Consider the following 26,645-nt stretch of genomic DNA (forward strand, 5'->3'; position numbering starts at 1 on the left):
CTGCGCAAATCTTCATGGTGTGTTACATCGGGACGCACAACTTCCATAACTTGCTGAACATACCCTCTGATCAGTTTCTCCTAATACATCAAAAGAAGTATAACATCAAAAAAATGTAACTACAGTTTACCATACACAAACACATGCTTGCAAATAGAAAAAGCCCTGAATGAGACTGGTCCTTATATCCATTGTATTTCTTTAAGTTTACAACCCTATTAACTCTTTTTATCCAGCATATTGGAGGAAAGGCCTCTACTAAAGGGAAGTGTTGACCTGCCTGAAAATCAGATGCCTTTAGCAGTGTACATTCTCCCTGTACAATTATTTCACAACATGAAAGATCAGCAACATAACATACATCAAATATATGGTTATTTTAACTACAAATTAAAATAATTTTTCTGCATGAAAGAACAAACTTTAAAACATAAAGAAAATATGGCAGAAAATATTTTTAAATATAAAAACTAAAAAGGTAGGATTACAAAAATCAACAGAAGGACTCAACAAAAAGAACTCCATGTTACAGCTGATCTTACTGTAAATGATGACTTAATTATTTATTTATTGAAAGAAGCGTAAATACATTTTTATCATGAAAGAAAAGGGAAAAGGAATCTCCTTTGTTTTCTGATGTCAGATTAAGAAACAACTATAGAGGACAATAATTGATTATATTGTGACATATAACTGTTTGTTGAAGCAAATACTACTTCTTTTTTAATCAATTGATATGTATGAACCCAAAGTTTTTTTTTACTAAAGTTTAAAATTATTTCAATATAAGGATCAGTATGAATCTTGTAACTTTTGAAAGCTGAGATAATTCAATGAAAATGCCACTACTAAAAATGAATAACTGTTTTAAAAGAATGTTTAAAAAGAATAACTATTTTTAGGCTATTGTAAACTATGTGGGCCGAAAGTTAAATGCTCACAAAAATTACAGAACGAAATCTACACATGCTTTTCTTGACTGCTTTAACAAGGCGGTGTACCATTTCCTATATCAACTTAATAAGTTTTTAGTGTTTGAGTGTTGATATATAGTGAATAGTATTTAATTCATTTTTTTAAATAAATATACCTTTGTATTTAGCTATAATGATATCCGCTGCTGAAATATATTTATTAGATTCAATGAATAACTAATTTCAGATGGAAAACTACAATAATAAATGATTAGTATTTAATCCATTTCTAAAAAAATATACCTTCATATTTAGCTGTAATGATATCAGCTGCTAATATATCTTTGTAAGATTCACTTAATGAAATAATTTCAGATGGAAGAATATAATATATTTCAAGACCATTAAATTTCACTAATCCCCAAGCCTCAGGTAATGTTATGTCTTCATAAAGTGGTGTAATTTGTTTTGCAGAGATCCACTCTAAGCCATCGTCACTATTTTCTAAAAAAGAAAAAAGTTAAATTATGAATTTAAAACTTTACTCACAAGCAATTAATAAGAATTATTATTTTTAAATATGTACGAGGTGCGATTCAAAAGTAAGGGCTGTTGAGTTACAAATAGCAATGGTAACACTGATTGGTTCACATATGTACATTAACTTTAGTTGGTCTGTTGGGTATGTTAACTGCCACATTACCATCAGTTCATTATTGTTTGCCTTTGCGCAAAAGTGTATTAAAGTGAGTGTAGTAATAACAAATCCTGCCAGTTTTGAAGTTCAATCAATGATTAGATTTCTAAACGCAAATGGACATAATGCTGCTGAAATTTACCATCAATTGTGTGAAACATATGAGCCTAAAAAAATGAGTGGGAAAAGTGAGGCAATGGTGTCATGAGTTTAAGGAAGCCCATTTAAATGCCACAATGAACAAAGAAGTGGCAGGCCTACTGTATTGACGATCTTGTTGAACATGTGAATGCAAAAATGAGATAAAACGCTTTGTGATTGGCAAACTATCTCTAGAATTTCCATAACTTTAAAAAACAAAATTGTTGAGAATCATTCAGAATTCATGGAATTTGGAACAACATCAATCACATAAAAAGTCTATTGTGAAACACTTTCTACATCATCGTGACATTCAAAACCTACGACAGGGAATGCAGAAATTAGGAATTATTTTTTATGATAGCACAAATCCACACATGGTTGCATGCACAACAGAAATAATTCAAAAATTCAGATGATAGATTTTTTATCATCCCTCATACAGTCCTGATCTCACACCCAGCGACTACCATCTCTTCCACCACCTCAAAAATTGGCTATCTTCTGAACAATTCAAGGAAAGTGAAGAGTTGGAAATTTTGGTGCAAAAGTGGCTACAATCCCAGGCAGAGGAATTTTATGCAAAGGTTTTGAAGAAGCTTGTTTTATGATATCAAAAATGATGGAACAAAATGGTAATTACATAGAAAAATAAAGTAAATATATAAGTATTTGAAAACATTAATAAATTTTTCAATTGTCCTCATTTTGTTACTGATCTTAAGTATGCCTTAAAGCGTAAAAAATAAGAACCTTAAAAGTAAAGTCCTTACATTGGAACTGTGCCTCATATTTGCAAGATGTAAGGTAATGAATTGAAAGGAATTTTTTTCACACATTATTGAGACATTTTACAAATAAAATCCTTCAACTTCCCTTATATTTTCCATTAAATACCACTTCCACAGTTAAAAACAATAGTTAGAATTAATGAAAATTCTACCCATCTACCTTGAATTGAAATTAAATGCTGTAGCATAGAAATATACTTTGAACTTAAATCAAGTGAATATTTTCAAGACTTCACATAAGTTTTCCTAATACTTTCCAGTGTGTGCTTCACGTATCTAAAATAAAAAAAGTAATCCCTTAAGAAACCTTTACACAATACCATAAAATTTTTACATTAGAGCTAATGATTAGTAATTTCCACCAACATAAGGAGTATGTTGAGAGTAAACAGTTGGAGAATGTTCAATATTTTGAATAATAGAAAAATGTAAAAAAATGCACAAAAAAGCAGTGATCTTGTTATGAGTTATGAATCATAGATATACACATTTATTTGTTCCAACCTTACTTTCATTCAAATCATCGATTAAATAGTCGGGAAAAGATTTAACATTCAATAACAATTCAAAACTGAATCCAGTTTCCTTTAAAATAGATTTCAATACCCACCTTTCAAAAATAATTTTACACTTTTTTTTTAGAATGTAAAAAGTTTATGAGGGTAATTTGTTTCATCACTTAAAAATCAACCATGGATCTAACCCATGCATTCATAATGACATATATGGTCATTTAGATAAAAGATAAATTTATTTGGGCTTTTAATTGATTTGTGAAAAGCATTTGACAGACTTGACCATAAAATATTATTATAAAAGAAAAAATATTGTTTACTTCTTTCTCAGAATTAAACAATTTTTAATGATTACGCTGTAAAATCTATATTACATAAATATCACAATTTTATTTAATGTTTATAAATGACCTATCAAAATTGTGAAATGTTAAACATTACAGTTATTAAGGATGCAAACATTTAGCCAAATTTCATAAAACATACAGGTGAGAAAGAGATCAAGAATAAGCACTTTATTAATTATACACTCATTTTCTGAAAACAGCATGCATTATTGCAATAAAGAAAATACAATACAACATTAAAAAACTAAATTTCTTGGGCAGGTTTATGTTATCCAATGCTTTCTTTTCTAATTTTTCACTAATCTTTTAACCACAACATATTTACAAGTTACATCCTTAACTTAATTATCTACTTCACACATAATAATATTTATCTTTCTCCGTAGTTTCTAGGTTCTACACATGCTTCCATCACCAAATTAATTAAACTGGTTGCATTAACATAAGGTCAACCAAACTAGTTCGCCATTTTATATAAGTCTGCCAGAAATTCCTCTTTCTTCTATTTGTCTTAAGACCTCCTAATTTTGAATTTTATTAGCCCACCTAATTTCCACCCTACTCCTGCACTACCACATTTCAAAGAGCTCTACTGTCTTTTCTTTTGTGATATAACTATTTTCCAAGTTTCATTAAATCAAGTTCTATACTCCAAACAAATAATTTTCAAGACTTTCTTTCCAATTCTTATATCTATAACTGGTACTCGCAGTTTTTCTTTTCTGCATGAATGCTCTTGTTCCTATAGCAATTTTCACATTTGATGTTTGTATATGTTTATTCTTTCTTTTACTATCAAAAGTACATCACTTTCGAACTATTATATTCCCCATCTTATATTTAATCCATTATCCTCCTTTCTGACATTTTATAACCTTTGTTTTACTCTAATCTAATTCTGACTGAAGTTCGCTCATAATAATAAATCTATGCCTGTTGTACTTCTTTTAACTCATCTTTGGCCTTTGCCAAAAGAACAATGCCATTAGCAGATCTTAACATTCTTTTTTCTCCTTGGAAAGTTTCTCCATCCACAAAATTTTCCTTTAATTCCTGAGTTGTTCTGCTGTGCACAAGTTGAATAGCAATGAGACAAGCTACCTACTTCTCACATTCCTTTCTGAATCAAAGCCTGCCTCTATTTTCTTATAACTGCTACATTATTCTGACACAAATTATATTTTTTATGTCTGAACTGTTTTAAAATATTTTCAAATGTTTTTTCCAGATCTACAAATGCCAAATAGGTAGCACTATTCTTTTTAAGCCTGCTTTTTAAAACACAACATGTTTTCATCAATTATCTGCTCCTGTGGTCTTTGTAGAGTAAGAATTACACTTAATCTAAAATTTATGGTATTTCTCCTATCATAAATTTTCAAACTAAAGCATAAAATTTCAGTACACTCATCATACAACAAAGATTGCATTGATATATTATTAATTCCTACTGCTGTATTCTGGTTTCAGATCTCTATGAAGTTATAATACATACAATATAAGGTAATATATTAGTTTACTAGCTGTATACATTTATTACTTCATATCATTTAAATAATTTCAAAAAAGCTCCCATTTAGAGTATGATAAATTCTTAGAAAAGCTACTATTGGAAATGAAATGAAACATATTTAATGTGGTATGAACAATTAATTAATCTTATAAAAAAGAATACAATGGTGTAATAAACATTTTAGCCATTGACTGTACACACAATGTGTATGAAATTGTGTACACAATTGTGTAATTATTATTTGGTGCAATAAAGAGAACTGGGTTAATTAATAGTCAAAAATTCCATTTGAAATAATATTCATGGTAAATTCAGTTCAATTAATGTTTTCAACATTACCAAAAAATGCAGACCATAACTATTGTATAATCACTTAAGTAATTTACATAACATCACTTTTGTTTATGAAGATTCCTTTAACTGGACTCAAAACACTTTTACATTATTATCAATCTTAATAAAAACTGATTATCACATCAATGATATAAATTAACAAGTGATAATAAAATTTACATTTACTATTACAATTCATATTAATAAAACTAGTTAGGATATTAAGTAATAACAAAAAAAAATCAGTTAAGCCAACACGTATTTTAACTTACTAAAAAAAGATTTATCCACGTATAAGGTGGCATACATATATTCTGGGTTCGATCAGTGTCAGGCTTGGGATTGTTTTACACAATCATCAGATATCACTTCTCATCACGGAAAATATAGCATAGCCGTAATTGGGCAGAGATCAAAAAGGTTAACTGAGAAAGAATGAATAAATAAATAATCGCTTAAGGGCAATAAAGTTATACGGTTTCTAATAAGGTTATGATAAAAATCATATTCCAGTAAAGTTTGTTTCTTACTTTCATCAACATTAACTTCAGAACAAGAACGAGTCTCTTGAGCAAAATCAAATCGAAACATACTGTAAAGCCCCAACAACAAACGAACTCCTTAATTAAGTGTGTTCATATAGATACCTGTACCACAACGCCACATGTTTTTAACTCGATTAACTCGATATTTTACGAGATAATCGATAGTTTAATTAATACATTTTCGACACATCGACACTACAATATAATAACTTTATTACCAAGTCGTTCGGTAGAATAAAGCCGACGAGAGAAAGACCGACGACGGAAACACCACAGACGTATTTTCTCGTAAATCAAGATTTCAAAATTTTTTAAATTGTTTAAAATGTAAAAACAGTAATAATTTTGATGAAATAAAGCTATATCATATTGAAGATAATAATAAAAGCATTTATTATGAATAAATAGCTTTATACTATATTTATACTAATTTATAGCTTTAAACTATATAAATATGGATTTAGCTTTAGCATATTAAAGCTAATAATAAAGCTGCATCATCGTTGAAGCAGGTGTTCTTAATGAATATAGGGTTTTTCGATAAATATGTTATAATCTTTATAGTTTCACGATTTGAAATTTGAAAATCTGAAATTTTTGTCCTTCTAACCTGATTTATTTCTCCGAATCCGTTTACGAACCGCGTCGCTAGGTAGCAGTACCTGATATTACTAGGTAGCGTACAAAAACTTGATAATGTATACTTGAAATAATAAAATTTAAAAAACATTATACTAGTTTTATTAAAAAAGAAATAAATAAAACAGAAATAAATTGGTAAAATTTGTATTCTACAATTAGAACAATTTGGTGGCGCTGGGGTCGTGATATCTCGAAAAATTATATTTATGGCTCTATTTAGCTCATATTCGAAATGTATATTAGTTACGAGAAAAGACATATTTTGCCAAAAAATTTCATTCATGAAGATCGAGTACTTTATTTGATGAGAATTTTTAAATTGTTTTTTCATAGAAATAAGAAGAATCTTCTTATGAACAGATGACTATGGATTAGAATTGATAAAAGTAGTGTGTATAAATAGGAGAGCGGCGTCAGTTTTGCCCTCCCCTTTCGCGGGGAGCGCTAGTGTCGCGTCCGCCATGTTGGTTTTCCCTTTTTCCCCTGTGGAAATTTCCCTTTTCCCTGAGCGGGATGTTTGAAATTCTGCAGGGTAGCCAACGTTGGTAATATGTGTTCGCTTTGAATATTATTTATAATAATTAATTCAAAGGTTGGGAAGCGACTGACTGAATGACGCCTTAGACCAATCGGCTGCAGCGGCTTCCCTGGGTGGAGAGCGAAATAAGGTGTATATAAGTCGCGGTCGACGGTGACGACGACGACGATGGCGCTGGCGGGTAGCCCAGCCGCCATCTTGCGACGTCACACCTGGCGCGCAATACGGTACGCGAACGTTTGACTGCGTTTAAGATACTCACCATACTGTCATAGTGTGCGATGACTGCGCGTGCGTGCGTCCACGGACACAGACATATTTACCGTGCACGATCCAACGCTCAACTGAATAAATGACGTAATGATTTTAGTTTAGGTGGCGTCTTTTTTTTTTCACCTGCCACGCTGTCCACCAATCACAATGTCTGAAACCCAGTACCCACCACCTCCTCGACTTGTGATGTATACATCCGCATCAAACCAGTTCACACTGGTGAACAACCGACCGAGTCGGATTAAAATGGATAATTAAAGAAAATGGTTACATCTTTTTTAATCAGTTCCTTTCGTGTGTATATATAAAGCATTCGCAACATTTAGTCATTTTTTCACTAACTGTTGAATAGTCAACATCGTGTGTAAAAAAAGTATTATTTGCTTGTGAAAGCGTTATTTTGAAGAGTGATCGTCGATTGTAAAAAAATATTATTTGCAAGAGCGATATTTAGAAGAGTGAACATCAATTGTAAAAAAATACTATTTTTTCTACAAAGAGTGCTATTTGCATTTAGGTAAGTCTAAATACGTAATAACTATTGTTTAATTTACTTTAAATATGACATTATGGTATGATACAAAAAAAAGTTAAACAAATTAAAAGAAACTAAATATTTAATAATATAAAACCAATAAAATAAAAAAAATGAATATAAATACAAATAATAAAATAAAAAAACTATTAAAATGAATAAAATATAAAAACGATTAAAACATAAAACAATAATAAATAAAAAAATGAATAAATAAAATTAATAAAATATAAAAACGTTAAAATATAAAATAATTTTTTTTTTGTCTTCAGTCAATTGACTGGTTTGATGCAGCTCTCCAAGATTCCCTATCTAGTGTTAGTCGTTTCATTTCAGTATCTAACATTCCACGCTCCGACTCGTAGAATGTTATTTTTTAATTTTCTGGTGACCCCTTCCTTAGTAGTCCCCACCCGGAGATCCGAACGGGGGACTATTTTACCTCCGGAATATTTTACCAAGGAAGGCGCTTCCATTATTGCTATGTGAAAATGCAGAGAGCCACATTTTCTTGGAAAAAAAGCAGCTGTAGTTTTCCATTGCTTTCAGCTGCGCAGTACTCAGAGGACTGAGTGATGTTGATACGGCCGTTTAAGTCATTGTGACTCACGCCCCTAACAACTACTGAAAGAGCTGCTGCCCTCTTTCAGGAATCATTCCTTAGTCTGGCTCTCAACAGATACCTCTCCGATATGGTTGCACCTTCGGTCCAGCTACTCTGTATCCCTGAGCACTCAAGCCCCCTCACCAACGGCAAGGTCTCATGATTCATAGAGGAGGTAAAATAATATATAAATAAAATATAATACAAAAACACGATTAAAATATACACACGTAGCTTTCGTCATCACCAATCGTCACCATCATCACTGAAACACACAAACAAACAAAATAATTACTATTAAGTTTGTCTAAAAAAACATATGTTACTATAAATATTTTTTTTGTTTGTTAGAAATCATAAAAAAATGCAATCTAATTCAGTCGTCGTCCGTGCAATTAATAATAATGTCATCCGTCTTCGATGGGACCTAACTGAGTTTGATGAGATGTACCTTCTGTCAACACTTCAACGATACAAGACTGATATCCTAAACCGTTTGAAGGAAGAAGGTAGACGTTTCGACGGCAACGTAAAACGGTAACTATTTACAATTATCAATTATTGATTGTTATATTAACAATATGTTTTTATTTTACAGCTGTAAAGAAAAAAAATATATAGTTGTAAACATACTAATACTATTTTTATTATTTTTTTTACAGGTACGTTGCGGCAAATGTCGAACTAACAAAGCAGACGCCTCTCGAAGGTGGAGTAGAGACGGCATATACAAAAGTATATTTGATATCTATGATATCGTTACATAACGATATCGTAGATCAGTCTTCATTAGTTAATAAGAAAACAAAGAAAACATCTTCGAAGCCGACAAAACAAAAAAACAGCGGTGAAAAAAAAAGAAACCGCGTAATAAGCCGTACGAACGATCGTCGACGGATGAAAACACTAAAATTAAAAGGACGATAAAAAAACATAACAGTAAGAAGACGGTACCGTCAAAGAGGAGCGACGAAAAACAAGAAGACAAAAAGTCGTGCATAACACCGTTGGTGTTAAATAAGGACGAATTAGCCAAACACGGTATTTACTGTTCCTTTGATGACGTATACGAATCTTTATACGATCGCACGCAGTAAATATTTGGTGTGTTTTTGGTAGGGGGTGTATCCCCACCACAATTGTAATTACACCTTAATAAACGTCTAAAGAACTTACGTCGGTCCTCATACGAAAGTGAGTCGTCGTCATGGAAGGAGTTATCGAGTATCACGGCTTTGTCGGCAAACGCGGAGAGTTTATAATCAAAGAACTCGCTGTTGTCGGAGAAGAATGCTATATGCTTCTTCACTTCCGATCGCCGTATCCAAAGTCTGAGTTACCGTCTAAGTACAAACGGATGGCCGGATGGTTGGAGAGAAATTTTCACAAAATCAGTTGGGATTACGGTGAGGCAGTATACAGCGATGATATCATGAAGGCGTTTTTTTCACAATTCGGTACGATATACACTAAAGGACTGGAAAAAGCAGAATTCTTGCGTCGATTTCATTCCGACGTACGTGAGATACCGGAAAACGCACCAAAACCGAAACATAATTACATCGTAAATTGTCCGTACCACAACCTCCATGCGAAGAAAGAACAATATGTCGTAATGACATAGCTTAATGTTTGTAATAAATCAAGTACAAACATTTGTGAGAGAAACTACATACAAACAAAAAATTAAATAAATCAAAGCAAAAAAAAATATTCGAGTGTTTTATAGTAGGCCTATCGGGGAGAGATTTCACTCATGTAAAAAAAAAACATCTCAACGCGCCGCGGTTTCTATTTCCTGGGTGGTGTGGAAATGTAACCGACGAAGACAATGGTAAATGTATGTATAGAGAGTTTAAAAGGGAACTAATACTTAATTCCATTAACAGTTTAACGATGGATGTAGATATATCCGCATCGGTTTGGATGGTTAGATTGTTTCCACATCCTCGTGTAAGATCGTTGCGTCATTTGACGAAACTTACATCCGTGGCGTTTCCGCCCGCTACAAGTATAAGCGTGGACGTTGATCGTTTCAATACGGTTAGAGTACTTTTCAATTACGCAGCCACATACGCTGAACTTCACAACTGATTACAGGAGTATTTAGACAGTTTAAAAATCGATACTGTAGACGGATTGTGTAGACATTATATTCACTATAGTGGCGAACCGATATAGTAGCGATGAAAACGTTTACCGATTCGGTTAACGAATTGAGATTTATTGCATCGCATATTTGTAAATATAGTTTTATAATGCTTGTCGCTCACTCTGTTCACTGTGACGATGAAATAATACATAGCGTCGATTGTAAGAAATTTGGTTACAGCAGACCTGGACTACCGAAATACCTTTGCTCCTGTGAGATGATTATTGAAAACGCAAAAAGGTTGTACACTATGGTACGCGATAATAAATATGAGATTTTATGGAAGAATCAATTCGCTTGTTCAGTGATCGGTGATAGCGGTCTTGATCGATTATTTTGTAAAATTGCCGACAGGAGTAATGCGGATGACAAAGGTATGTATACGGTACGGTCATCGTCGTCAACCGATCAGTCGAGTGTAAACTCTGCGAGTGTGAATTTGGATGCCATATCGTTTGTTAACGCTTTCAACGATGACGTTTCTTTTCTCAAGAAACTACCGTGGAAACGGCTGACTGATCTTCGCACCAGTGTAGACTACGTAATATTGGATATGAGAAAGGTATTTACATCTTTATATGAGTATCGTATTTGCACCATATTATACGACACCGTTGCAAACGAACTGGGTTGCTTTCAAATCTATTTACCGACCAGATATACAAACAGATTTACCGATGACGAAATGTCTGTTGTAAGACGACATTCGATGAAATTAACATATTACGGAAAGCAAGACGATGGATTGACCGAAGACTTAAAAGTAAGTTTGTAACATCTTACAGTTGAGAGTGTTTTGTAGGCCTATCGGGGAGAGATTTCACTCAAAACAAAAAAAATCTCAACGCGCCGCGGTTGCTACCTCTTGGGTGGTGTGGAAATGCAACTCAATCACAAAAATATTTTTGTAACTATGATCTGGTGTAATAGCTTTTTTGTCTTCAGTTAATATTATTGTTTCTTTAAATTACATTTTTTTTACATCGAGTCAGTTGAATGCAAGTGGTAGATAAGCAGGTTCAAACTTGTTCGTTTCCTGTTTAACGGAAAAGAAACGGTTATTTATTGCATCAGTTCACAGAATAGCAGATGTGTTAGTTGATAAACAACATAATTATTTATTGCGTTGTTTCTTGGAAGACCGGATGCGGGTTGTTGATAAGCAGGTTCACACTGATTCGTTTACGGTTTAACGAAAAAAAACCGTTATTTATTGCATCTGTTCTTAGAATAGCAGATGTGGTAATTGATTAAAAAAAACATAATTAATTATTGCGTTGCTTCTTGGAAAACCGGATGCGGGATGATGATAAACAGGTTCAGACTTGTTCGTTTGCGGTTAGTTACGAGGAGGGGGAACATTTTTTTTTCATCTAGTGAGTATAAATAGCGGTTGCTAAACAGCATAAGGATCATTCTAACGCTGACTACTGATACATCATGACAGACGACGCATCGACAAGAAAAACTTTCGTTGAACGGTTAGATACCAAAACCATTCGTCTAACCGAAACTAAAACTGTGACGGCGATGACTGTTGGTAAACCGTATGAAATATTAGCGTTGAAGACCGTAGACACAAAATACGGTAAGAGTATTGTGTGTACTGTAAGAGGCAGCGGCGAGGAGGAACCGTTTAATGTATTCCTACCGAAGCGGTTCTCTTCGACTATTGAAGAGGGCCAGTCGATATTAGAAATGAAACTAACACTCGTATTTAAGGGTCGAGTCGGAAATGCGTACGATGTAATATTCGACTAGACTTGGAGGTATAGAAAAGACAATAGTCCTTTTCAGGACTACAACACATTACACATTCAACACAATATATACACAAATATATATTCACACATATATACACAAAACAAAAAACACTTTAAACCCCCATTAAATAAAAAAAACTGTAACCAACTATTGTTTTTTTTTATAAAATGTTTTCTTTTAAAGAAAACAAGAAAGAAAACGATATTTAGTTACGTTTATTGAATGCAGTGGTTCCAAGGCCCGCGACACGATCTGGTAATAGATTTATCTACTATCGGATTATGTTGCAAATGGTCAGGAGAGTGTTTAAATATTTTTTATACAACTTTGTATGCGAAACATTTTTATTTCATGTTACTTCATAGTATTTCTTTACAAGACCATGATGCGATAAACATCAAACGTAAATGATGGCAGTATCCATCATTTAAACTTGCATTTGTTTCGCATATATGAAAGTTAACGGTTTTTTTGTTTTCAGATAGATGTGTTGTGCAAGCTTATCGGTATCCATCGTTTGCGTTTGATGTCTGTCGTATCGCGATATTGTAAAGACATATCATGAAGATGTTTTTTTTCTGTAGATGAGTGTTTTGTAGGCCTACTGGGGAGAGATATCACTCTAAAAAAAAAAATCTCAACGCGCCACGGTTGCTACCTATTGGGTGGTGTGGAAATGCAACAATAATATGATCATTATTTTTTTTTAAACTAATATTTTATATATTTATTTGCAGAATTACTACTATCCATCATCTAAGATTGCAAAACAAATAGAGTACCGTATTGCGCGCCAGGTGTGACGTCGCAAGATGGAGGCTGGGCTAACCGCCGCCGTCGTCGTCGACCGCGACTTATATACAACTTATTTCGTTCTCCACCCAGTGAAGCCGCTGTAGCCGAGTGGTCTAAGGCGTCAGTCAGTCAGTCGCGTCTCGCCGTGACTAGGTTCGATCCCTAGCCGACCTGGTTTTTTTCCCTTTAAATATTATTTATTTATTTAATTCATACTGACCGATACACAACAGCTGATCACCAGCGGTACTAACCTTGGAATTAATTATTATAAATAATATTCAAAGCAAACAAATATTACCAACGTTGGCTACCCTGCAGAATTTCAAACATCCCGCTCAGGGAAAAGGGAAATTCCCACAGGAAAAAAGAAGGAAAAACCAACATGGCGGACGCGACACTAGCGCTCCCCGCGGAAGGGGAGGGCAAAACTGACGCCGCTCTCCTATTTATGCACTACTGGTACATCGTCCAATCAACCAATCGCATGATTTCAAATTTAGAACATTCATTCTTGCTGTTCTACTCAAGTTGAATCTTGCTATGTAACTTAGATTAAATTGTTTCAGTGCTTTTCAACTTGACCATCAGCTAGATAGTAGTATTCATTTCATACTATTAGTTTCAGGTATAAAGTTTTCTGATTGAAGGCAAATTTCGATGATATCTAACATAACTTTCACTTCTACAAATTTTAGATTACGTGAAATATTGGACACTTCTGATGAACAAGATGGTTTGATGGTTTGGAAAACGACACATTTTATAATTCGGAGATCTGTTGTAACTTCAACCAGTTCGTGACAATCCAACTTACATAAAAATTACTTCAGATGAAACCAAAAAATACTTAATATGATTTGGTGCCTTTGATTTATGGAAAAATCTTTTCCATTACGATGAATTGACTATCAATATGCGACAAAAAAAACGATTAGAATATTAAAAAATGCTAACTCGAATTATAATCGGTTACTTGAACAGAAACTATCTAAAACAGCTTAATTCTAGAAAACTTGTTTTTACAAATACTGACTACAATAAGAATTTGCTCGAATTGTGCAATTACATCGATAAACTCTACCAATAGATACGTCGTCTTCAAACAACCCGTTACATGTGTGAAACATTAAATACTGAAATGTTAAGACGCTAATCTTCTGAAGAAATTGAATTAGTTGCTGACGATTCATTAGACTGTGCAACCTATTTGAGGAAGAAAATCAATAAAGCTTTAAAATCAGATGGTGAAAATTGTTCTAAGACTGGAGATTTTCCTAAGGTCATTACTATAAAAACTGATGCTAAAGTCATGTTGACGAGAAACATTGATGTATTTCAAGGATTGGTAAATGGTACCGTAGGTATTGTAAAAAATATAAAAAGAAACGTTGATGATAAAAATGATGTTCAACAAGTAACGATTACTTTATTTTCTGAGGAATATCGTACAATTGAAAGGATAAATGTTAAATTTGAATTGATGGACAAAGTTTTCGTTATGCGGAAACAATTTCCTATTTATTTAAGCTATGTTATCAGCGTACATAAATCAGAAGGAATGAATATAAAAAAAAATTATTTAAATAGAGTAAACGTAGACATGATAGAAATAAGAAAATTTGTACATGAGAATTTCAATATTCAACCACAAGATGCTGATGAATTTTGTACATATTTAATTGACAAAGTTGAACCTTTCAAGAACATTATAGAACACACTATTCAGTACACGATTATTTGTGCAAATGATAAATGTAAGTATGCTTCAGAGCACGAAGAAAATAATTTAGTTTTACACATAGATATTAAAACGGATAGTTTTTAGAAAAATAACAGTTTAAGTCTCCAAAATTTAATTCATAATTTTAGTGAAAAAAACTCATGTAAAAGGTAGTTGTGCTAATGTGGAGACACAGATTTCATACATAGAATGGAAATTCATTCTTTAGGAAAACTGTTGATCATTCAAATAAAATTATTCCAAAACGACACAATATGTTTACGCAAAATAACTGAAACTAAAGGATTAAAAAAAGTGTCGAATGATGCTTTCAAAGTATTCGGGAAAAAATATAAAATTATAAGTGCAATATTTCATGACGGGCAGTCAATGACAGAAGGACATTATACTAACATGATCAAAATTGAGAAAAATTGGATTGAAGCTAATGAATGATTTAATAATTGCAATTTGATTGGAAAATTTGATTTTTTATTAGATAGGTGAATACAATGGACGAAAAGTTGTTAACAAACACACGATAGATACCAGAATTTTTATAAATATAAAAACAGCTTCAATTTAACGAATGAGTAGAAAGCAAAAAACAGATGATATCCAAACTCCAAAAACAATAAAATTGTTAAGGTTTCGGAGAGAGTTTGCCGTCAGTTGAATACATCGAAAATCAAAATTTATCAATTTACTTATAGTTATTCAAAAAGACATTGTCCGAATAAAAAAGTACAGATATGTATGAAAGGCGAGATAATTGTTTTATATATTTTTCCCATTTCATTTTTTCAAACACGAAAACGTACACCGTTAAATATTTTCTTCCTATATATTGAATATTAAATGTTCATAAGTATTAAATATTTTATTCCTCTACTAATATTGGAACGATAGAATGATAGAAATTTTTAATATAAACAAATATATTTGTTTAATATATTATATATATATTAATTGTATATATTAATTAACAATTAATATATTAACAATTTTTTATATACCTAATAACACAAATCATATAATGAAAAATTCGTCAGATTTTCTCAAATATCATGATTGAAAATGCAGAAACTCTTACGCTTAACATTATCATTTATTGTTCTAAGCAAATGCATTACGATCTCAAAAATAAGTTCAACTTACGGCGAAAAAATTCTATAAAGAACTATAATCAATTTCTGATTTCAAATAAATAAATAAAAAAAATTACATAAATGAACAGATCAAGTGTTGATCAAAGATAACATTAGGAGCCGTACGGCTCGTTGTGGCAATGTAAAGTGAATGTTATACACCTTATTATGTGAGCTAATTATCATTCGTAGGTTTCTATTGATATATTTATCTTATTTTCTTAATGGTTAAAAAGCCAGACAATATTAATCATAATTTTTACCTTTAATAAAATGTTGCGTAAAATATTGAAGTTTCGATCAAATTCGTTCTTAAAAGTATGAAATCGGGCTGGCAAGAGTCTTTGCATTTTCAATCAACATATTTGAGAAAATTTGACGAATTTTTATTATATGATATGTGATTAGGTACATAAAGTATATAAAAAAATAGTTTATCTCAAATTATTTCTCGATTATTTCATATTTGTTTTATATTAAAGATTTCTATCATTTAGTTGCAATATTAGTAAAGGAATAAAATATTTAATATTTATGAATATTTAACATTCAGTTTATAGGAAGAAAATATTTAACGGTGTACATTTTTGTGTTTGAAAAAATGAAATAGGAAAAATATATAAAACAATTATCTCGCTTTTTATATATATCTGCACCTGTTTTAATTAGGACAATGTCTTTTTGAATACTATAAATTATTGAATTTTGATTTTGGATTTTTTATGTTTTCAATTTACGGCAAACTCTCGCCGAAACCTTAACAATTTTATTGTGGTTGGAGTTTGTATTTATATTACCACAGAGATGTGTTATGAAGAATTTTCGTATTTGTTATTATTATTTTAATACTTAAAGAGAGAAAAGACATTTTACTTTCCATTCATTTCTATAATATATTTAATTTATATATCTGACTCACCACAATTAATTTAATTTTATTAAACTATTGCAGGGATATTCTGGGTATGACTTTTGTTTTTTACAATAACTTTGAATTGAAATGGAAGAAATGTGTTGCTAACATTTTCTGTTAATAGAATCTAAAACTCAACTAATATTCCAAAATAGATAGGAATATATCACACTTTCAAAGCTCTTATTAGCTTGCATATTTGACTGAAAACTAATTTTGTTGCAAAAGTGTTATTTTACTTTTTGAAAATTTTCAGCTATTATATTAAGTAGACTAAGTAATTACGAATTCAGATGTACGATAATAAATTTTAAAGCCTTTCTTTTGTATTCCTTTGAACTTTTGATTTCAAGCTTTTACTGTTTGAAAAAATGCAATTTTTAGAGTACAGTCAATTTAAATATTTAAGCATAGTATATCAAAGGCTGTGTGTTAAGGAATTCTCCTATGAGTGGTTGTTTATTGCAAAATTTTCTGTAGTTCTTTAAAATTATAAACTGGATGTATACACACTTTTTCAGCTTTATCCTCTTAAGGATGGTTTAAAGGGAAATCTAATTTTAAATAGATTCTAATATAGTTGACATCTCTGATTAATAAATAAATCAAAATATGCACCAAATGACAGCAGATTACAACTTGATAACTTTAGTTTTTCAGTATTCTCAGTGATCAAATAATTTATATAATAATACATCAAGAGAATATACAGGAAATCCCTCTTTAAGGAACTGCTTTAACTTAAACCATTATCAAGGATATTTTCTCATCAACATATTAATAATGTTCAAATATCCTTGGAAGACTCTAATTGCAACTTGGTTTGCTCATCCTACCACTTTTCATTCTGTCATATGTGCTTCCTTCAACCATGTACCTGCTGTTTGTGGGTAACAGATCTATGAAACCTATTAATTGTCTTCTGTATTGACATATCTAATTTATTTTACTTCAACTGAATATGATATGTTCAGCTTTGGTAATTTTTGCATTCTTGTTTTAATGTTATATATGTTTTTCCTTGCCTTTATGTTAATTTCTATGTTTGAAAATCATACTGTATAATTTTTCAGTGGGATTATACTCTAAATTATTGTTATTTCACAATATTTTGTAAATCCTCAGGACTCAACCATCCTCTCTTTATTCACTGCACTAGAAGGGAAGTATGCTATGAGTTACTATAATTTTGTCAAATTTTTTGGGTTTCTAAATTAAATGTTGTTCAAGTGCACTGAAATTTTACTACATATCATGTGCTAGGCATAAAATTTGCTAATGTGGTTAAGGGGAATCCCTACTGAAAATCTTTGTTTTAAAATCTATTTGTTTCTTCTACAATTTTTTTTAATGCTGTTTTCATGTTTAATGCCTTCTAAAACATAGGAAGAACTAAATTGGAACTCAGTCTTTATTATTTTTTTGCTTTTTTAACACTTTCTTTTGGAAAAAAAGAAAATGTATGATATAACTTAAAAACTACTGGATAGAAATGTATGAATTTGGGATCATTTTAAAGCCCCTAAAAAGTATTAAACAGATGGATATATTTAAAATTATATCTTTCTCCTTCATCAAGTTATAGAATATTAATAAAAAAAAATTCATCTAAATAATTCCAATTTGAACATATAATGACCCCATATCTAAAAATTAGCAGACATTCCATTATGCCATAAAGCATTCATTATAATGTTACAAAAAAGTGTGCAAAGTTTCAGAGCGTCTTTTTGTAAACAGCTTTTGAGTTACATCAGTTCTTAACTTTGAAAAAATGAAAAACCCAATCTTTGCAAAAGAGCATTCAAAGTTTCACTTGTATTGTTGTTCAATAAAACTTATACACTTTTAGATCACTTATTTTTTTACTTACTACTAACTACTTATATTTGCATCTACTGAATATATGTAAACTTGATAAAATATTACTTTATAAATTACTTGGTTGTATTTTATATGAATATGTCTTATATGGAAATTATAACTTTAAAAAATATATACACTATAAATTCTATGAAGTTTTTTTTGTTTATGATTTTAAAATTATGCTGCTCCATATGGCAGCCCTTATTGTTCTTTCCTTCTTTCTTCATCTTGCAGCTGAGCAACTTTTAGCTTTTTATGTAGTTTCATATTTTGAACACTTGCTTTAGCTAGTCATAATCTCTTTTGTCAAAATTGTTGTGCTGTTTTAGCTGTACTCATCCCAGTAGCTTTTTGAAAAGTGACGAAGTTCTTCAAAAATCCAGTATTATACTTTCATACAGCTTCATATAAACCAGTTTCTAACCTTACTTTCGAGGTGAATAGAATTTTTGGACACTGGTCCAAATGATATATAATGCTTCATTAGCATTTTGCCAATCAGTCATACAAATTATTAGTGTAGAATCTGATGCTAGTCTTTGATGTAAAGGTAAAATTCTACTTACAACTTTCTCTTTAAAGGAGTTTTTAAACAGAATATTTTTTATGATTAGTAGACTGACAGTGAGAAAGGGTGGCAAATATTGACTTTTTCATGTTATCAACATTGCCAATTTCTTTTAATACTGTTGTGATAGAAGACTGTTATCGACCTCCCATTGAACATTGGTCAATGGGAGGACATTATCTTTTACAATTTTTCTTAAGCCTGTTCAGTCATTTTTCTATTTGATTCAGCATTAAACTTTCTGTATTTCAGTTGACAAGAGAGGAGCCATTGTATTAATCGACACATTTGTGTTTGTGGGTTTCATACCAACCTACATATGATTTGAATCATTAGTGAATTCTGTTTTCCTTTTTTCAGATATACGGCAGTATTTTGATAATAAGTCAAAATATATGACATGACAAGTCACAACTTCAGTGTACCATGAAATACCATGTTTGGATGTAAAGCCACATTTTTGTCAGCTTTTATAATAAATAGCTAATAGTAATCTCAATTATTTGTCCTTGAAATATATAACATTAAATGTATAAAATATTACCTAATATTTTATAGCTTTTCTAACTTCACCACCTGCCTCTTCAAGTGATTTTTGAACATTTTGTTTATAAGCCTTATGAAGATGAAAAATATGTTTATTATAGATTTCATTTTACATTGCTTTCTTGTTCAGGTTTCCAATGCTCCGTGTCTCTTTCCCATTGATGTAAAAGCCTTCACCACTTTTCGAATTACACCTAAAATTTTTCTAGTTGATTAATTTTCAGTTACATAACCTGACATGTCAAAAAGTTGATTCTGTACACATAATAAACAAGAGATTTTTAAAAGATTAGTATAACCTTTAGGAATTAGAACTGTTCATCAGTACTTCTTGAATAACATTCTTTACATGGGAATATAAAATAAAACTTGGAAATTATTAAAATATATACATTTTCTGCTAAGATTGTCATACTTTTTACACTAAATACATTTATGTACTTTTTTGGGCTTTGTTACAACTAAATCACATATTGATGTGAGCATCAGAATCAAACTTCACTTATGGATAACTGTCATACAAAACAAATCTAGAGTGAGTATCATGTACTCTAGTAGAAGGTCATTGGTGTACATCATGATTCTCATTTAAACTGCCACTACTTTCAAATGTACTTTTATTACTTGTCACTGACATAAACTTATTTTTATTGATTTCCATTTTTCTAAATCTTAATTTGTTGCTTTCCATCTCTTTCTTAAATTACTTCAGTTCTTTGTTGACAAAGCTTTTTTACTATTTTTTACACCTCTCATTGTTTTCAAACTGAACTTTTACCAATTAATACTAAAATAATAAGAAAACAAACAGCACACTAGTACTACTTAACATATCCTAACAATGGTACAGTCTGCTTGAGAATAAAACAAGTTGATTAGACTAATGAAATACTGCAATTTTTTAATTATTTTATCTTTTTGTAAAATGCATTATAACAAGGGTGTTGAAAATAACAGGAAGTAAGTATGACAAGAACGATATTTTTTTTTTTATTGTTTTTTATAAAATTAAAAAAATAAGAAATTGATGAAAAATTCAACATCGACACTTGTTACTATTATTACATGTTTTAATAATTGTTCAACACATTTCTGTTGGTTTTGTATTCTGTAAATTATAAAAAAAGCAAAAATAACAAATTTGATATTTTTCATGATTTTCATTAGGGAATCACGTAAGAGCTTTTATATGCATCTCCTATTTCTATTAGGTGATTTGTAAAAATTGATTCTGTTTTATACTGCATCTATTATTTTTCCTGTTATACACTTTTCTTGAATGTATACTATGCCTGTAAGTGTTTTTTGTACCTATGGGTGAATGTGTGTGTGTCCAGTATCTTGGGTGTAGTATTTAGTATGATAATTGTAATTAAATTTGTTTACTCCTGGGTTACAAACTGAAACAATATTGTGCTTTTGGCAAATACAAAAAATAAGTGAGAAGGTAATCTAAATGGAATGAATTTATTGCTAGAAGAGAAGTTTAGATGAAAGTAAAAAAAAAATCCCTTTCGGCATGCCGGAAAGCAGAGGTAGATTTCACTGGTGCTAAGTAGGGGTAAAAAAGATTAACACCTTAAAGTTAAGAAAAACTTTAAACTTACTCAATATGACAACAGTTGCATGTGAAAAAAGTTTCACCTGTTTAGCATATGACAAGCCCATCTTCTCACAATTCCAGCAACATTTTGCTCATGCCTTGCTGTAACGGAACGGTTGGTCATATCAATAATTGTTTCAGACAAAAGTTTTAGGTAATGTTTAGAGGATTAACTACCACTTTAAACCGATTCGATACTGTGCCTATTAAGGGAGGTATGTTTTTTTTTGTCTTCGAAACACCCCCTGGGCCAATGGTTGGTGATATAAAAAAATTTTACTTTGATAAGTTTTAGGCCCTTATCCAAAGAATAGTAGGAACTTTAAACAAATTCAATATTTTACTTAATAAGAAAGTTATAGCGATATTTTGTTTTTTCGAAAAAGCCCCCATGGTCCGATTTTGCCCATTAACGAACTCAACCGAGATTTTGGGTCGTTATATTTTATTTAACAATTTGAAAGTGATTGACGCAAAATTACGGCAGTTATCATGTCCAAAAGAAAGTGAAATACATATATGTTTTTTAAAGTCTATTTTAATACTTATATTCTCTGTACTATTCAGACACAATAATATAATATTGGCTAGCCAAACCACATATACATATTCTTTTTTAACATATTTATCATTTTAATTAATATTTTTATTATTTCACACATATTTTTATATATGGAATTTTTAATTTTAACTTTTAATTTTGATTTTAAATCTTAAATTTTAATTTAAAAAAAGAAATAATTTTAATTCCATTTTGATTTGAATTGATTTTAAAGTTTATATCCAAAGTTTTAACAAATTTTGTTTTCTTGTATTTTTCAAGATTTTATTTTGTTAATGTTGTGTATTAATAATATATGTAATTTTACGTGAACAGTTAAAAGATGTTACAATTGATGATGCAGGAAGATCGTGACAGTACTCTTGTGTATACGGAGGTGTGTGAGAAAAGGCAATGAGACTGACTTTTTACTTACCAAAGTTTTTATTTTTTCAAACAACAATGTTATCCCCTTCAAAGTAGTTCCCTCGGGCAGCTATACACCGGCGGAGTAGTTGTTTCCACTGGAAGAGGTCGTCCTGGTAGCAGTGCTGGAAGGCTTCAATTGGTAGGGTTTTTAACTGGTCGGTCACAGTCTTTTGAATGTTCTCCAGAGTTCCAAAATGACGTCCTTTTAAGACATGTTTCAATTTCGGGAAAAGAAAAAAGTCACAAGGACTCAAATCAGGTGAATAGGGGGTTGAGAAACCGTAGAAATGCGTTTTGAGGTAAAAAATTCCGTGATGGAAATGGCCGTGTGTCATGGGGCATTATCATGATGAAGCATCCACTTGTTTGCAATGTCTGGTCTCACGCGAATCACTCTTTTCCTGAGCCTATCAAGGACACCTTTGTAAAACACTTGGTTGACAGTTTGTCCTGGAGAAAGAAATTCTTTATGCACGATACCCATACAGTCAAAAAAGTAAATCAGCATGGTTTTGGTCTTTGATTTGCTCATTCGACTTTTTTCGGACGAGGAGATGACGGAGTGTGCCACTCTTCACTTTGCCACTTTGCTTCAGGATCATACTCAAATCCAGGATTCATCATCATCTGTGATCACACGATTGAAGAATTCTTGGTTATTGTCAATCCTCTCACGAAGATCAACGCACACGTTTCTTCGATTGTCCTTCTGTTCCGCTGTGAGGTTTTCGGCACCAATTTGCACAAACCTTTCGCATGTCCAAATCGTCTGTAAAAATTTGATGTACGGAGGAAGTGTTTAAATTTAACTGTTCACTCATCATCCTTATTGTTAAACGACGGTCTGATCTCACAAGAACCCTTACACGCTCAACGTTTTCGTCAGATTTTGAAGTTGAAGGTCTCCCTGAGCGAGGTTGATCTTTAAACTTGTTCTCGGCCTTCCAAAAATGATTTGTGCCAGCGGAAATTTTGCTCTTGATAAGCAATGTTCCCTATAGGCCTGTTTCAACTTTTCAAAGGTCACACTCGTGGATTCCCCAAGTTTAACACAAAACTTGATTGCACAACGTTGCTCTAAATTTCGATGCTCCATTTTCGTAACACACAACAAAAACACAACTTCACTTATGGCGCTGTCAAAAATAATGTGCTGAACGGAGTTGAAACTAGTACTGAGCATGTGGAAGGGATGCACAGACCGGTAGATACAGCGTTGCCAGATCGCTCGCAGTGTTACCAATCAAGTGTTATCCTACCTAATTTAACTTTATTCTGTATTTGGTGGATAAGTTATATATATATATATGTATATGTATATTATATATATATAATTTACTACTGATGGTGGTTTTGGGAGGACTGGGGGATGTGAAACGTGAAGGTATGTCAAAATTTTCCAGAAGTCGAATCATGGTACCCATTACAATAGGTAGCTTTATTATGAAATCTACCCAAAAAACAAAGGTAATGAAATTTTAAAGAACAGAAGGTAACAAAGAATTAAAAATTCAGTTAGATAAACATAGTACATCACAAGTTGCAGAAGTATACTATTTAGGGAGTAAGTTACAAGGAAAGTGTAGTAAATTTTGAATGTAAAAATCAAAAGTAAATTGGCATAAGCATTCATGCAAAAAAGATGTCTGGTATTAACAAATATAGATTTTTAAATTAAAAAGATATTCTTCAAAATATATATGTGGAGTATTGTGCTTAATGTAAGCAAATATTGACGATAAAGCAGAAAGGCCTTTGAAGTGGGATGTAACAGAAGGATATTAAAATTAGACTGGCTGATGTAGTATGAAATGAGGAGATTTTAATTTGAATAGGAGAGGAAAGAAATTCAAGGCAGAATCTTATAATGGGTGAATTAGTTTGGTGGGTCATATAAAACATCTCAAATTTAGTTAATTGATGATTTGAGGCATGTGAAGAAAGTAAAAACTGTAGAAAACTAATATTGTAATTTATAGATAATTTACAGATAATGAAAGAGATGGGATGTTCCAATTATGCTAGGATTCAAAGAGACACAGAAGAGAAAGAAATGAAGATTACTATCAAATTAGTCAAATACATGATGAAAAAATCTCCTAAGTTTTCTGTCATTTTGTGTTTTTGTAAATATTATATTAATATTTTTTGTAAGTATAATATTTATTTTATAAATAAATAAAGTGTGAGCTGTTCATTTTATTTGTTATTTTGAAAGCAATGGTAGGTGGTAATCTTTTCTGAAAATGCTACAAATATTGTACATCTTGATTGATGTTTGTTACTGTTACATATTTTCTGCCCCTAGATATATGTTTAATTTTATTCTGTATTTTATGGAGCATGTTGCCCATACTTGTGGGTGAGAAGCCAGTAACAAGTGGAGCCTGTTACTGGCTTCTCCTGTATTTACTGGCTTCTCCGGATGTTTTATTGTATGTATCCATCTCCTTCAGTGTTGTAGTCAGCTTTTCAATATAACATGCAAAATCACATTATCATTGTTACCACTTAACATGTGTAAGAATGATTGTATTGTGTAGGGTGATTAGATGTGTTGTGAATACATGTGTCAGTTGGATTAAGCATTCTTATAAATTTTAAATGCGTGATTGTTGTATATTTTAGTGAGAAAAAAAGAAAGTTAAAATGATAGGTAAAAAAATCCAAAATATTACTAGAAGATGGTCTTTTCCCCAGAGTTTGTTCTTGTCTGAGCTTTACCAACAAACTAAACCAAACTGGATAGTCTTTGAATTGAAGTTTCAAATACTTCATAAACTGATATTGGTTCCCAACTCGTGATTGTAGGAATGTAAATTTTTCTTTGTTAACTAAAGCACCCAATTAACTTACAACAGGTGTAAAAGGAAATTTCTGGCAGCACTTCATATACAACAATTTTTAAGTCTGATTATTACATTATAAACATTAACTGCATTTACCATAGAATAAATAATTTCTAGCATGTTGATGCTTAAACAATGTTAATTATACAATAAGTTGATATACATACATATAATTATTTATAAAAGAATGAGAAAATTCATTTTAACTTGTGTAAAATTCAAATTAAATTTTTTCAAGATTAAACAATCTGTAACTCATTCAAATAAATTTAAAACTGTTAAAAATTTATCCAATTATTATTGTGTGAGCAAAAAAAAAAACTAGAAATATCTATATATTGAATGCTGATCAATCCAAAATTTTTCCTAAAGTCAGTCTCTGGAAAAGTTTTTCTTTTTAACGTGTAACAGTGAGTCTGCAAATACTATCATGTCTACTTATCAATTTATTTTAATTTGATCATTTTTTTATAGTACCATAAATAGTTTTATTTTTAACTCAGATCAAATTTAAAAGTATTATTTTATTGATTTGTACAAAGAACAATAAAAATGTACATTGAATTATCAGAGCTTACCTAGCTTGACTAGGTGTTAAACAAACAGACTGGTTTCCATAGAACATTGTGCATGTGCAGAAATCATCTGCTGCTTTAATAAGGTGATATATACAGTCAGTTGTCATTCTGCTTTGTACTGCTTGAGTTTTGCATGGAGAAGTATGGAGGTGATTGTTGTGGCTCCCACCAATTGGGAAGTATGTAACATCATTCTTTTTTTGCAAGTGGAAGGAACATCTACAGCCAAGATCCACTGTCAGTTGTGCATATTTTATGGTAATAATGTAATAAGTTCTGCAAGAGAATGAGTAGGAAATTCAGGGAAGGATGAATTAATATGAAGATAAAGGATGACATTCCTTGTGAGTGATGGACTTGTTGAAAAAAATTGACATGCCATTTGTGATAAACACTGCTTCACAATTACTGAATTCAGTGAACAATTAAAAGTTCTCATGCTATTGTTGCAGATAGATTGGGTTTTTATAAATAATGTGCATGATAAGGTACCTAAACAACATATAAATGCCCACAAAATGAAAAGAATAGAAGCAGCATTGATTTTCTTCAGCAATATCCGAATAAAGGAAGTGAATTTCTAGATAGTATTGTTACTGGAGATGAGACATGTATTCAGTTCGCCAATATAGGGACAAAAAAACAATCCAAATAGTGAATGTAAATATACAGGGTGTCCCATATAAAACACAACCCATCAATCACTCAGCCATGAAATTTCAAAAGTCAAGCTTACTCCCCTACTCGTTACTGAAATGGACTCGTCCAATATCTGAACATCG

At 31.3% G+C, this 26,645-nt stretch overlaps 1 protein-coding gene across 4 annotated transcripts in view; it reads right to left on the reverse strand.

The window, feature by feature from the left end:
* The window catches only part of LOC142319402 (histidine protein methyltransferase 1 homolog), a 52,074-nt gene extending 46,041 nt beyond the window's left edge, over positions 1-6,033 (reverse strand). For 3 of the 4 annotated variants that reach the window (XR_012755193.1, XM_075356645.1, XM_075356644.1), the window contains exons 1-2: positions 5,782-6,033; positions 1,218-1,418 (exon numbers count right to left, since the gene is read on the reverse strand). Coding sequence is in view for 3 of the 4 variants with exons in the window: in XM_075356645.1 (XP_075212760.1) it covers positions 1,218-1,418; positions 5,782-5,842 (262 nt within the window). In the remaining variant the exon portion in view is untranslated. The other variant, XM_075356646.1, reaches the window with a different exon arrangement.
* Between the last annotated feature and the right edge of the window lie 20,612 nt (positions 6,034-26,645).

This window comes from Lycorma delicatula, chromosome 2 (assembly GCF_047948215.1).
Source record: "Lycorma delicatula isolate Av1 chromosome 2, ASM4794821v1, whole genome shotgun sequence".
NCBI classification, from domain to species: Eukaryota; Metazoa; Arthropoda; class Insecta; order Hemiptera; family Fulgoridae; genus Lycorma; species Lycorma delicatula.